The sequence below is a fragment of the Bos javanicus genome, chromosome 23 (assembly GCF_032452875.1).
Source record: "Bos javanicus breed banteng chromosome 23, ARS-OSU_banteng_1.0, whole genome shotgun sequence".
In the NCBI taxonomy this organism is placed as follows: domain Eukaryota; kingdom Metazoa; phylum Chordata; class Mammalia; order Artiodactyla; family Bovidae; genus Bos; species Bos javanicus.
Genome location: NC_083890.1, coordinates 9,279,561 through 9,294,469, shown reverse-complemented (window position 1 = coordinate 9,294,469; position 14,909 = coordinate 9,279,561). Strand labels below are relative to the sequence as shown.

At 44.4% G+C, this 14,909-nt stretch overlaps 2 protein-coding genes across 4 annotated transcripts in view; one reads left to right on the top strand and one right to left on the bottom strand.

The window, feature by feature from the left end:
• Positions 1 to 14,909, top strand: part of TCP11 (t-complex 11) — a 160,645-nt gene that overhangs the window by 3,963 nt on the left and 141,773 nt on the right. The window contains exon 2 of the mRNA XM_061399049.1: positions 4,119 to 4,218. The gene's annotated coding sequence lies outside the window, so the exon portion shown is untranslated. The remainder of the gene's footprint in view (positions 1 to 4,118; positions 4,219 to 14,909) is intronic.
• The window catches only part of SCUBE3 (signal peptide, CUB domain and EGF like domain containing 3), a 36,230-nt gene continuing 28,101 nt past the window's right edge, over positions 6,781 to 14,909 (bottom strand). For all 3 annotated transcript variants that reach the window (XM_061399036.1, XM_061399038.1, XM_061399037.1), the window contains 6 exons: positions 14,615 to 14,782; positions 13,961 to 14,122; positions 13,343 to 13,540; positions 12,756 to 12,908; positions 12,561 to 12,640; positions 6,781 to 10,878 (listed from right to left, as the gene is read on the bottom strand). In XM_061399036.1, the coding sequence (XP_061255020.1) occupies positions 10,729 to 10,878; positions 12,561 to 12,640; positions 12,756 to 12,908; positions 13,343 to 13,540; positions 13,961 to 14,122; positions 14,615 to 14,782 (911 nt within the window). In that variant the 3' untranslated portion in view covers positions 6,781 to 10,728. The remainder of the gene's footprint in view (positions 10,879 to 12,560; positions 12,641 to 12,755; positions 12,909 to 13,342; positions 13,541 to 13,960; positions 14,123 to 14,614; positions 14,783 to 14,909) is intronic.

Below are 14,909 nucleotides of genomic sequence, written 5' to 3'. Positions count from 1 at the left end.
TCTAACTGTTGCTTCCTGACCTGCATACAGGTTTCTCAAGAGGCAGGTCAGGTGGTCTGGTATTCCCACATCTTGAAGAATTTTCCACAGTTTATTGTGATCTACACATTCAAAGGCTTTGGCATAGTCAATAAACAGAAGTAGATGTTTTTCTGGAACTCTTGCACTTTTTCGATGATCCAGCAGATGTTGGTAATTTGATCTCTGGTTCCTTTGCCTTTTCTAAAACCAGCTTGAACAACTAGAAGTTCACTGTTCACATATTGCTGAAGCCTGGCTTGGAGAATTTTGAGCATTACTTTACTAGCATGTGAGATGAGTGCAATTGTGTGGTAGTTTGAGCATCCTTTGGCATTGCCTTTCATAGGGATTGGAATGAAAACTGACCTTTTCTAGTCCTGTGGCCACTGCTCAGTTTTCCAAATTTGCTGGCATATTGAGTGCAGCACTTTCACAGCATCATCTTTCAGGATTTGAAATAGCTCAACTGGAATTTCATCATCTCCACTAGCTTTGTTCATAGTGATGCTTCCTAAGGCCCACTTGACTTCATATTCCAGGATGTCTGGCTCTAGGTGAGTGATCACACCATTGTGATTATCTGGGTTGTGAAGATCATTTTTGTACAGTTCTTCTGTGTATTCTTGCCATCTCTTCTTAATATCTTCTGCTTCAGTTAGGTCCATACCATTTCTGTCCTTTATTGTGCCCATCTTTGCATGAAAAGTTCCCTTGGTATCTCTAATTTTCTTGAAGAGATCTCTAGTCTTTCCCATTCTACTGTTTTCCTCTATTTCTTTGCATTAATCGCTGAGGCAAGCTTTCTTATCTCTCCTTGCTATTCTTTGGAAGTCTGCATTCAAATGGGTATATCTTTCCTTTCCTCCTTTGCTTTTCACTTCCCTTCTTTTCATAGCTATTTGTAAGGCCTCCTCAGACAGCCATTTTGCATTTTTGCATTTCTTTTTCTTAGGGATGGTCTTGATTCCTGTCTCCTGTACAATGTCACGAACCTCTGTCCATAGTTCATCAGGCAATCTGTCTATCAGATCTAGTCCCTTAAATCTATTTCTCACTTCCACTGTATAATCACAAGGGATTTGATTTAGGTCATACCTGAATGGTCTAGTGGTTTTCTCCACTTTCTTCAATTTAAGTCTGAATTTGGCAGTAAGGAGTTCATGATCTGAGCCACAGTCAGCCCCTGGTCTTGGTTTTGCTGACTGTATAGAGCTTCTCCATCTTTGGCTGCAAAGAATATAATCAGTCTGATTTCGGTGTTGACCATCTGGTGATGTCCATGTATAGAGTCTTCTCTTGTGTTGTTGGTAGAAGGTGTTTGCTATGACCAGTGCATTCTCTTGGCAGAACTCTATTAGCCTTTGCCCTGCTTCATTCTGTACTCCAAGGCCAAATTTGCCTGTTACTCCAGGTGTTTCTTGACTTCCAACTTTTGCATTCCAGTCCCCTATAATGAAAAGGACATATTTTTGGGGTGTTAGTTCTAGAAGGTCTTGTAGGTCTTCATAGAACTGTTCAACTTCAGCTTCCTCAGCATTACTGGTTGGGGCATAAACTTGGATTACTGTGATATTGAATGGTTTGCCTTGGAAACGAACAGAGATCATTCTGTCATTTTTGAGATTGCATCCAAGTACTGCATTTCAGACTCTTCTGTTGACTATGATGGCTACTCCATTTCTTCTGAGGGATTCCTGCCCACAGTAGTAGATACGATGGTCATCTGAGTTAAATTCACCCATTCCAGTCCATCTTAGTTCGCTGATTCCGAGAATGTCAATGTTCACTGTTGTCACCTCCTGTTTGACCACTTCCAGTTTGCCTTGATTCATGGACCTAGCATTCCAGGTTCCTGTGCAATATTGCTCTTTACGGCATTGAACCTTGTTTCTATCACCAGTCCCATTCACAACTGGGTATTGTTTTTGCTTTGGCTCCATCCCTTCATTCTTTCTGGAGTTAATGAGACTTATTAGTATTTCTTTTTGTCAAATCAAAGTGGAACTAAAGTATATTCAAATCATTTCAAATACAAGCTACATAGATTCTTCATAACCAGATTAAGGTAGAAAAAAACTGCAAGAAAAAAAGACCAAGTTATAGGTTATCAAAATACTGGTACACAGTCTTTCCCAAGCTGCTTCATAATGATCCTAAAATTACCAACAAGAAAAAATAATACAGGAATAAGGTTTATGACTCATTCAACTCCATGGCATAATTACTGTATGTTGTATTGTGATAATTCTCATAATTTTCCTCAGAAGGATCTCTGTTAAACCTGCAGTAACTACAGGTGCATTGAAATCTTCGCACTCTTGATCTAGTCTCAATGTCCTCCTCCTGCTGTAGTTCTCTTTGGGAGTCACACCGAGGAACTCCTTTGCCATAGCAAAGTCTGAGAGATTCAGTCAACCTTTGGATCCTGTATCTCTCCTCACTCAACAGTGTCCTCATGCCTCTCCTCTTATTGGGTTTTTTTCTCACCAGGAAACTTCCCAATCAGCTGAGGTGGATCTTCTGGTAGATATGCCAGTTTGGTACTAGGATTGAGAGTCAAGTTACTGAGGTTCTTTGTTAACATTTCAGAGTTAAGAGGCAACTGGCATTGCTTAGGAAGCTTCATCCATCAACATTTTAAGATACTCCAGGGTCCAGGTTGGGTTATCCTCAGATGAATCCATTGGGAGTCTAGTCACAGTTTGAAGATCCTCCTAGGTCTTTGGGTTCCAGAGGAAGGCGATGCTTTGGGCTCAGACTGCTACCAAGTAACCTAAAAGAACTATCAGTTCAGTTCAGTTGCTCAGTCGTCTCCGACTCTTTGCAACCCCATGGACCGCAGCATGCCTGGCATCCCTGTCCATCACCAACTCCCAGAGTTTACTCAAACTCATGTCCATTGAGTCGGTGATGCCATCCAACCATCTCATCCTCTGTCGTCCCCTTCTCCTCCTGCCCTCAATCTTTCCCAGCATCAGGGTCTTTTCAAAAGAGTCAGCTCTTCGCATCACGTAGCCAAAGTATTGGAGTTTCAGCTTCAACATCAGTCCTTCCAATGAACACCCAAGACTGATCTCCTTTAGGATGAACTGGTTGGATCTCCTTGCAGTCCAAGGGACTCTCAAGAGTCTTCTCCAACACCACAGTTCAAAAGCATCAATTCTTCGGTGCTCAGCTTTCTTTATAGTCCAACTCTCATATCCATACATGACTACTGGAAAAACCATAGCCTTGACTAGACAGACCTTTGTTGGCAAAGTAATGTCTCTGCTTTTTAATATGCTGTCTAGGTTGGTCATAACTTTTCTTCCAAGGAGTAAGCGTCTTAATTTCATGGCTGCAGTCACCATCTGCAGTGATTTTGGAGCCCAAAAAAATAAAGTCTGACACTGTTTCCACTGTTTCTCCATCTATTTGCCATGAAGTGATGGGATCAGATGCCATGATCTTTGTTTTCTGAATGTTGAGCTTTAAGCCAGCTTTTTCACTCTCCTCTTTCACTTTCATCAAGAGGCTCTTTATTTCTTCTTCACTTTCTGCCATAAGGGTGGTGTCATCTGCATATCTGAGGTTATTGATATTTCTCCCGGCAATCTTGATTCCAGCTTGTGCTTCCTTCAGCCCAGAGTTTCTCATGATGTACTCTACATATAAGTTAAATAAGCTGGGTGACAATATACAGCCTTGACGTACTCCTTTTCCTATTTGGAACCAGTCCGTTGTTCCATGTCCAGTTCTAACTGTTGCTTCCTGACCTGCATACAGATTTCTCAAGAGGCAGGTCAGGTGGTCTGGTATTCCCATCTCTTGAAGAATTTTCCACAGTTTATTGTGATCTACACATTCAAAGGCTTTGGCAGAGTCAATAAAGCAGAAATAGCTGTTTTCTGGAACTCTTGTGCTTTCTCGATGATCCAGCGGATGTTGGCAATTTGATCTCTGGTTCCTCTTTCTAAAACCAGCTTGAACATCTGAAAGTTCACGGTTCACATATTCTTGAAGCCTGGCTTGGAGAATTTTGAGCATTACTTTGCTAGTGTGTGAGATGAGTGCAATTGTCTGATAGCTTGAGCATTCTTTGGCATTGCCTTTCTTAGGGATTGGAATGACAACTGACCTTTTCCAGAAGAACTATAGAGCTGAGAAAGAGGAATAAAAATCCAGGCTGACACGCTGTGGTGAGAGAAGAATTCACCGGTAAAATTCTTTTATCATTACATGCTTTCAGTATCATTTTATTAAAATATTGAAGCGCAGATTCATATCCATATGGAAAATACCTACCATTTGTAGAATCAGCAAAGCCAGTCTTCATTTCAAATCAGACTTACTTTCTGTTAGGGAAAGATCTGACTTTATTCTTCAGTTTAAATAATTAACTAATACTCATTTTAAAGAATATTATAAAATCACTGGGAATAAATTATTAATTGTAGCTTATAAAATAGGTTATTAAAAGTCAGTCATGATTAAAATTATATAGATCTAATATTAATATAAAAATTGTAAAACCAAGATGGTACTTTTTCTCATTGTATAATTTGTAATAATGCTATAAAATGTATAGCTAAATCTATTAGTTAATTTATTAAATTAAAAGTAGGATAGAAGGTGTGTTATTTAGTTCCTTGGCAAATACAGGTATCTACTTGTGTTGAACTCTCATGTTTGGCTTTTGGGAACAATTAAAGAATCATGTAATGGAAGAAAGAAAGAACTCCAGTAATTTTGTTATACTTCATGATCAAACTTAAGTATTTAATAAAAAAAGCATTTTAGTAGGAAATCATTTGAGCAGCTAACAATTTCATTTTTTTGTTAGCTGGTGGTAGAAAATAGGAAACATTTTCTAAGATGAAACAAGAGTACTGATTATAATGGGAATATTTGGTTATGAAGGGAAAAAACAACTCCTTCCTTCTACTCCCCAGGTTTTTACACTCTGGGCCATGCGTCAAGATTCAGTGTAGGTGAGGGAAACACCTTTCTTTTGTAAAGTAAGACAAGGACTATGGTGAAAGAGGAGGTGGAATGGAGATAACACGAATATATATATATACTGGCTGGATCTCAAACAGATTAGTTTTAGGGAAGATCTCTTACAGAAGTTGAGAAACTGGAGTGTTTTTGCTTAAAACTCTCCTCAGATTGATTTCCTTGTCCAGGTATCCCTTGGAAAGTCTTCACATACTTTAGGAAGATTTCCTTGGAAAGTCTTCATGTGCTTCACTTTAAAGATTGCTTGATATAGACAGACCCATACTCCACTGGTCCTGACTATACATTATTCTAGGACATAATTGCAAGTGTCCTAGCGAGGAGGAGTAGGCTTGGTGTGTTTGGAATAGAAGAGGGTTAGGAAAGAAGTCAGAGAAGATGACCCCAAGTTGGTGAAGTCATTCACTATGATCCTGGATATGGTCCTCAGCTTTGCAGTTCTAAAAATGTGATTTTGTCAGTTCACACAAAGGTGTGAATCAAACTTACAGGAAGTTAATGTATGAAGTAGAATGCCATTGAATTAATTTATACTCATAATTACCAAGTAGACTGGATTCTCTCGCCTGGTGGCAGATCCATGTGGAAAGGTCAGTTGTAATCAGTCTTACATGAAGAATGCAGATCTTGAGCATGGCTATTATTATCAAGCTATGATAGCCTAATAATGATGAGCTCAGTAACTGCAATAGAATGCACCGATGTGCTTTATAGATGTGTTTTTTTTTAGATGCGTAGTTTTTGATCAGGTTGATTTTTCCTTATTCCTCTTAAATGGCTATATCACAGAACTGTTAAATCCAATAAACTTTCATGTCATGGAATTATATAATTGCAACAATCATCTCTGAGCCTAGAAATTGAGACTGTTCATTTTTAAGAGATTAGAGATTACTTTCGGAGAAGGTGATGGCACCCCACTCCAGTACTCTTGCCTGGAAAATCCCATGGACGGAGGAGCCTGGTAGGCTGCAGTCCATGGGGTCACTCAGTCAGACAGGACTGAGCGACTTCACTTTCACTTTTCACCTTCATGCATTGGAGAAGGAAATGGCAACCCACTCCAGTGTTCTTGCCTGGAGAATCCCAGGAACAGGGGAGCCTGGTGGGCTGCCGTCTATGGGGTCACAGAGTCGGACACGACTGAATCAATTTAGCAGCAACAGAGATTACTTTCCCATGACCTATGTACTAATCATTGACCCTGAATGATCTGTACTTCAGAATATTGTTTGTAACCAAGAGTGTACTGCATAAAAAGAAAACCCTGGTGACTCTGTGTTGGTGCTTTGCTAGAAATGGGACATCTAAACTAGGAAGGTGAACCATGGTTAGATTTTTGTTGTTGTTTTTAATGTGGATCATTTTTAAAGTCTTTATTGAATTTGTTACAGTATTGCTTTGTTTTACATTTTGGGTTTTTGGCCCTTAGCTCCCTAACCAGGGATGGAACCTGCACCACCTGCATTGAGAGGTGAAGCCGTAAGCACTAGATAGCTAGGGAAGTCTTATGGTTAGATTTTGGGCCCTGTACTATGATGAGCAATGATACTCCAAATTTCTTGCACTCAGGATAATTCTCGATATTGCTTTTTAAAATAGACAAGCCTTTTCAGATTCTAAAATCATTATGAATAAGAAGGATAAATGAAAAATTGGGGTAAGTCCTGTCTGAAAGCCAAAAGACACATTTTTTTCTTCAAAGCTTTTTTCAGTTCTAGGGTAAACTGTTGAGACAGGAAAAGATGTCAGGCTGAGGCGTTTCATTTAGTATTTTAATAATAATTATAAAAAGGACAATACAAAATCCAAACATTTCTTTTTACAAGTTCAGATACATTTTTTTTCCCCAAGTGCAAAATACTCTATGAACTGCATCATTTATTGTTGTGTAGGAGATGCTTACTATATCGGCAGCAGTGGAAGGTAGATATAAATACAAATATTTTGATATTTCTTCTGCATTATGCATTAAAAAAAAAAGCCTCCCACATGGTAATGATTATTTTCTGAAACTTAAGTTCAGCTCACACAGAAGAATGTTTTCGGTTTGTCTAAACAGTTATAATTTGTGTTGTCTAGCTAAGCTGATAACAGAACTGGGGGTTATAGTCCCTGTTATCACACATTTTTGTAGAGGGTTCCTAGTCCAAATAATGGCCCAAGGACAGAGTATGCTACCTCTGAGACAAGTAAAATTTAAGGATATCCTTGTGTTGTTTGCTTCCACTTTTCTTTTACAATGCTTAAGAAAGAAGCCAAGCAGGTTAACATTATTTTCTGCTTATGGTCAGTTATACTTTGTCTCTTTTTCTCTAGTTTGAGCCTGTTATATTGAGGTTAAGCAGCAAATACAGAAGTTTCAGCACTCTTATGTTTTCTGACATTTTGAGATACGGCCCCGTAATCTCCAGTCACCTCAAACATGCGTATGGAGAGAACTTCTTAGATATGAAAACTTTCATTAGGGCTAAAGACCAGGGCTATACTACTGAACTTTCAACAATGAATTTGAACCTCCAGCACCTCACACTAATCCAGTCCTGAGGGAGTCAGAGCAGTCACAGCTTGATGTCAGCCTCTGGGAATTTGCAGGCCTGGGAGGGCAGTTCAAGTCCAGGCTCTGGTCAGTTTTCTCCTGACTTTGTTCCTCTAGGTTTTGGGAATGGGCCTGGCCCAAGAATACAAAAAGATGGAGGAAGAGAAGAGATTGCCATGTTGCTGAAGTCATAAGTGCCTTTCAGATATGCATCACTTGGTGCTTGGAGCCCTTGCAGGAATGGCTTCCCATTCTGAGACTCAAATCAGGACAGGTTTTGTACTAAGATAAATGAGGCCTCAGTTATGTAGGGTCAATACTGTGACCCTACAAATACCTCTTGGCTTGTTCATGAAGGGTTCCCATTTACACCATCTTCCTACTTCCCTACACTGATTAAAAAAAACCTCTTTTTCTGACCTGTAAAGGCCTAGAGAGTCTTTGAATGTGGACCCCTCAGTCTACTAACTCTTAGTTTAATGCCCCTGGGCCTACAGAAGCAACTTTGCCTGGATTCTTAACTCCCAACTTGGACAACCTAAATTAAAAATCAAATTTGGTGGACATTAGTAGGTCTTCATCTGGTCTCCAGGATCTGTCTTGACATTATTTAAGAATCTTGGTGGTCTGTACTTTCCATACTGTGGAAATCATTTGTAAGCCCCAGAAACCATGGAATAAATGGTTAGAGGAAGTGTGTTTCTGTGTATGGGGTGACAGGAAAGGAAAGAAGAGCAAGAAGCCAGGCCCTGAAGGCATGCATTGGGAAGCACTCTGGCTTTGAGAGAGATGCAAAATGGTAGGGAGAGAGGAATCAGAAAGTTATCCTAGCTTCTAGTGGAGAATGAGGATGGTCAGAGTTGGTTAAAGCAATTTTCATGGCATTTCCTGCAAAGTGTGTATCCTTCTACTAAATGACCATTTACCTGCTTGGAAGCAACCACTTTGTATCTCTATAGCAGAGCCTTCTTTGGCCCAGAGAGACAAAGGCAGCCAGATCCTCCACCCCCAGGCCATGGTGTTGGCTAATGGATGTCAGTGGATCTAGCTATGACATTGGTTACCTACTGCCTAAGGTTGGTGAATGGTACTGACTTGGGGCGGGAGTCGGGGTGGGGCAAAGGGGAGCGCTTGCCGGTTCCTTTATTCACTGTTGAGCCTCTTTGAGGAACAATAGCTTGAGATAGTCATTAGAAGTGAGCCATAGGAGTCAACTGTTAGCTTTTGATTGAATAGGGGTACAGCTTTGGGGGAACTAGAAGGAGCAAATTGAAAATAATTTTACAGGCAGCACTGACTGAAGGTGGAGTGTGTGAAGGATCTGGACTTGGACATGGACGTGATTCTTCTTCCTTTTGAAAAGCAGTAGTTGAGGAAGCTAGGCTTGAAGTCAGCTCCAAGAGGAATTGGCAAACAGGGGTAGGCAGAATGGCCAAGGTCAGGCAAACAACTCCATGCCTGGATAACTGTCCTATTCTTGGCTCCCACAGCCTCGTCTCTGGCCTCAGGGCCCTGAGTCAGCCTGTCCCCAGGGGGTTTGTCCTGGTCCTCTTCCTCGTGCACATCAGGGGAAAACTGGATGAGAGCAGGGAAAAGATGGAGGCTTTCCCTACTCGGGGTGGAGGATCGCTAACCAGTTCCATCGGCCTCTACAGTCTTGAGGTCCATGCTGAATCCATGGAGGCATAGGGATGGTGGGGTTGGTTTAGCAAACACAGGTCCCTCTCCTTACTGCTCCACCAAGTCCCCATAGTTACTGTCCTACACATCAGGTCTCTGCTGGTGGAGCAGAGACAGATCAGATGCTCCAGCACTCAAGGCTCATGAGATTCAAAACCTTTTTTCTTCCACTCCAAACATACACTCTTCTCTCTTGGGCAGCTATAAATAGGGTTGTTCTAATTGAAGAGAAAGAAACAAAAACAAAAAACAAGACCAGAAAACAAAAACCCCTCCCTCTAGTCAACATAGAAAGACTCAAAATGATTGCACTTATTAGATGTGGACAAGGTGGGCAGAAGGCTCGCCAAGTGCACACATTCCTCTTGCTGCCTATGGCCTGGGGCCAGAGGTAGGTGGCTCTGGGCTGGCTACAGAGCGGGGTCCTCTTTGGTGGAGCCCACAAGCCATCCAGGACTGCAAGGGAAAGACAACTCTGGGGGCAAGGCCCAGACTGGCTTTTGGTCAGCAGTCATGTTTCTTTAAGGGCAACACTCAGCATGGGGAGTGGGGCTCCCCCAGGGAGCACTCAGGTGGGAGTAAGGGAATGGCTGGGCCAGGGAAGACAAGTAAGAAAAGGGATTAGTGTTTGAGGCTGGCTTCCAATTGGTCTGTAGTCTAGTCCTTTAAAGGACACATTTTCTTTTTGTTTTCTTTTTTGGGCGATGCTTGAAAACTTGGTTTCTGTCCTGCAGAGAGAGTCTTTGTCTGGGGAGCAACAGCCGCATATTCAACATGGTAATTCCTGCTGCTCTTCTTCATTCAGTTGGTGTCCACTAGCCAGTAGTGTGGGCCTTTTGTAAGCCCTCAGGGATTGGACCCCAGGCAGACATGGGCCAAGAAGGAGAGGAGCTGCACATAGACAGGGAGGTTGGCTATGTGGGCGGTCCAGGGCTCAAACCAGGCGTCCCAGAGGATGAGTGCTGACATTAAGCCTCTAAGTCAAAGGCTTCTTCGGCAGAACCCTGGGCTGTTAGAATATCCCTGGGGGGCCACAGTCAGGGGACATTTTGGCTCCTGATTCGCTAGGCACAACCTCTAACAGCAGAAGCCCCTCCTCCCCTTCCCCCAGTAGACCCACTTCCTCTGTGGGCCTCGAGCACCCTTCCAAGATGACAGGGCCAAGGATATGGGCTGGTGAACTGGGCAGTGTGGCTAGGGAGGGGAGCGGGATACCATCCCTCCACCCCTCGGGAGAACAGAGCCAGCACTGGATGGCTTTTCCAGGAGCATGTAGGAAGTGAGAAAGGACAGAGAAACAGCGAGGCCAAAGGAGACAAGGAAAGGAAGCTAGAGGAACAGAAAGGGAGAGCGCTTAGTCTATATGGAGATTTTTTTTCCTCTCCAAAAAGAGAGATCAGAAGGAGTCCCTCATCTGAGGGAGGGGGCTGCTGGCTCTGAAGGCTAAAGAGTCTGGGGGCTTCAAAACCTGGGTCTTGGGCCTAGGGGCACTATTTGTAGGGCCTTAGGAAGCTGGAAACTTTGGAGCGGAGCAGCTTGATGAAGGATTTTGGCAGCATCTCCTTGTGCTTTTCTGTGTACTTGAAGTAGTTCTGGGGGTGGGCCAACACCTCGAAGAAGGCCTTAATGAGCTTCTTGTCCTGCAGAGGATGGCAAGTGGCAATATCAGCATCAATGTCAGTGGTGGGAAAGAGGACCACTGGCCTCCACCCAGCAGCAGTCCCTCTTGATGCCTAATAGGCACATCCAAAAGTGAACTATGGATCCCCTCCCACCATCTGTTGCTCCTTAGAATTCTACAACTCAAGTCAGTGGCAGCTCCATCTTTCCATTGCTTAGTCTCAGTCTTTGGAGCCATCCTTGACTCCTCTCTCTCACTCACAACCACAGCAAAACCTGTTGATTCTACCTTTAAAATATATATCCGGGGTCCGACCACTTCTCACTATCTCCACAGCTACCACCCTGTCCAAGACCATCATTTCATTTGGCAATGGCCTCCTACCTGGTTGCCATACTGCCACCTACTTTTGTCCTTCTATAGACTGTTCTCCCTCCCTATCCCCAGGAGCAGCAGAATGACTTTTGTTTTTTAATTAGATCATGTCCTTTTTCTATTCTAAAAACTTCTCTGGGTTCTTTATGACTCAGCAAAGCTGAATCCCTGGCATGCCCCATCGATGGGATGTGATCTGTGCCCCGTTGTCTTTCCCGTATCCCCCCTTGATTCTTCCTTGCTTTGCTGAGCCACACTGGCCTCAAGGTTCTTGAACATGCTGTATGACTCCCATGCTCCTGAGTTTGGAATGATCCTCTCTTGATCTTCTAATAGGTAGCCTTTTACCTCATTCAGGTCTCTTCTCAGAGGCCTTTCCTGACCACCTGTCTGAAACAGCAGTATGATGTGTGGAGAGCCTACTGGGTGCCAAGCACTGTGCATTAGGACTCAGCTCTTCCGGCTTTTGGGCTAGTGTTCTTCACATTGCATCAGGAGATTTTTTAAAACAGGAGGTGGAGCTTCCAGCCTCTCATCTCCACTTTAATCAAAATGGTACCTCAACTTTATACATTGGAGTTCACAGCACATTTGAAATAAGGATTCAGATGCTCTGAAGTTTTTTGAGAAGCATTGCTGCGATATTCTTTGCAGTCAACCAGTTCTAGGAGATTTTTGTCATTGTGTCTCATTTTAATAATAAAAAATTATTTTATTTATCATAAAATAACATTTTTTGCATTGATAGTTTATGAAGGATAATACTGTGACTAGGACTATAGTTTCTTCAGTAAGACATTCTCAAACTGGGATCCATGGACCTGAGTATCCAGACCACCCTTCAATGTTGGAAACATTTCTTTTCCTTTAAAAGAGGTCTCTACTGAATTAACCCTGAGAAACGCTGTACAGGAGCACTGTTTTTCTCTGGGAACTGAGGAGGGAGCTCCCTGCCAGGGAAATCCCAAAAGCATCTTTCTAAACCTTATTTTCCATATATTTCTTGGTGGAAGAGGCAGAGGACATTTCATCTCATCTTCCTGTTCTCTTCCCCCAGAGTGTAAGATAGTATGGCTGACGCTGCAGTCAGATGGGTCTGGGCTCAAATTCCAGCTTTACCCCTGGGGCGCGGTCTATAATTCTTTGTGCCTGAGCTTTCTCATCGGTAAAGATGAAAGGCTTTTTGTTAGGAATGATGAAAGTACCTACTCCATAGGCCTGTTGTGTATATCAAAGAGAATATTCAAGTAAGCACTTAGCATATTGCCTGCCCATTGTTACATGCTCATTAAACACTGGCTGTCATTATTGTTAATATTCACTTGCCTTTAAAATTTCCTGGTGGTTTTCAGATGCATAGAGCCGGCCATCTCGAACAATGTCTTCTACCAGCTGCTCGTAGTCCTCTGCAAAGTCCATGAAGGGGAGGAGCCCATGCGTGAGAACTCTTGCTTCTCCCTTTGAGATTCCGGAACCTCCCCTTCCTCACCCACCTCCCTGGCTCTTCCTGCCTTTGCTCACCATCGTAGGTAACATAGGGGATCTGGAAGCCACGGGCACTGTTGGCTTCACTTGTCTTGAAGTTGATCCAGAGCTTCCTGGAGCGGGCTGTGAAGGCGATGGGGCGCTCGTAGGTCTGGCAGGTCTCATAGGTGGTAATGGAGGATGGGGAGGCTGGGAAGGTAAGCAGCAGGTCAGGAGAGAGCCAGGCAAGCTCCCCAAGTCCTCCTAGAGCGAGGACTCAGGCTGACAGAGGCCCTCCCTCATATGCGTAGCTCCCCCAGCCCCCTCCTTACACCCATACACATAGCCTTTCTCACGGCCCTCGGCATGTTCTTTGACACCCAGGCACTCACACAGTGTGAAAAGTTTAACATTTAAATGAATGGAGCTGTAAAAATTCTAGAATAGGAAAGTAACACATGTAACACTATTGAAATTCTACTTCCAAAGCTGGCTTTCTTAACTCTGCCCTCCATTGGACATGTAGCATTCATTGCTATTTTCCTTTGCTTCCAAGGCCTTACTCATCATGGCCCCAATTCTTCCACCACCAATTTTCTCTCTCTCTCTCTCCCCTTCCCTGGCCCAGCTCTTCAGCCACCCACAGTTCTTTCTCATGACGAGGACGTCCCCACACTCATCCTCAGATGGCAGGAAGATCTCGGGTACCACGATAAGAATCTTGCGCTTGGGTGGGGGGTTGATGTTCCACACGCACTCCACACCAGCTGGGTAGTTGCCTGGGTAGTTGGGGGACTCGATATAGCCAGTGAACTCACCCAGCTCCCCACCACACTGGCGATCTGTAGCCAAGCCCAGTGGACAAAGCAAGAAAGAAAAGGGAAGTCAGTGGGTAAACAGGTTGGGGAAATTGAAGAGTTCTGAAGTGGAATTCAGACACATGGAGTTCGTCATCTCCTCCAAGTTCTGGGTTCCCCTTTCCTTCCTGCCCTTTTAATACCTTCTTGCCTCACTTTACCTGTCCGTACCTCCCTCCTACCTGTCTCCTTCCCCTGCAGGGAGAGGGCACTTCAGGGCCCAGCCCAACAACAGGCCTTGAGTGTAGGTGGGCTGGGAAGAGAGGGAGGGTGGGACTTGCCTGCCTAGCCAACCCCCAGCCCTGCTCCCTGTGGTTCACTACCTTGCCCACCTCCCACCTCTTCCCATGCCCACTGCTCCCAGGCCTCTCCGCCCCATTTTCCATAGCCTGGCCTGCCACATACTCTTGCACTGGGTCACACTGGTAGAGCCATCAAAGTCAGTGCTTGTGTTTCCTGGACAGCGGGTGCAGAAGTTCTGACGGAAGTCAGGCTGATAGGAGCCCATGGCACAGCGGATACAGCGGTGGATGCTGGTGTTGTAGTAGTGCCCAGGGGAGCACTGGACTGCAGGCAGCGGGGAGGAGCAGGGGTTAAGATGGCAGGCCAGAAGGAATTCTGGGGCAGGGACACGTTCATCATAGAGAGTAAACAAAAGACACCAGAGTTCCTTCTGGAGTCCCAGCCTTCCCTAGTCACTCCAGAATTTAGGCCCAGGAGGACACAAACTAGCCAGCGCGGTTGGTCAGTGTCAGCCTGTTCTCTCGGGCACTGAGCACCTGCAGAGAAACTCGTTTGCAGCTTTGAGGAGAGGTAGCGCCACTCCCAAAGCAGAGGGCTAAGTGGAGCTGTTACTCTTTCCCCAGTTCCTAGGCTTAGGACTGCTGGAGGGCCAGGATGCGTCCTGTGAGTAGGATGGTGGGGTTGGTCATGCAGCTGGGCCTTTAGTGGTTTGGGGAAGATGGTAGGGCAGCATACTTGGGTCTACTCTGGGGACCTGGAGAGAGTGTGGGAGGTAGTTGGGGCTGGGGATCCTACCAGGATGAGCAGCCCACTCACCTTTGGTGTCACAGTCTTGGAAGGAGATGGCTCCCTCATGCTTAGTGGTGAGGCCCCCACCGCATGGGAAGCACAGGGTCCGTCCTGCTTCAGGTTGGTAGGTGCCACGTGGGCACGGCTGGCAGGGCTTGAACCCATCTGCAGAGTGTTGGCCAGGTGAGCACTGACCTGCAATGAGCCAAGGGCCCAACTCTGATGGGGGTGGTCCTGGTTATCCCCACAGGGTCACCCAGTCTCAGGGGACAGAGGCACACACAAATAGGATGTTGACGAGGAGAGTGGCCTGGAGCCTGGG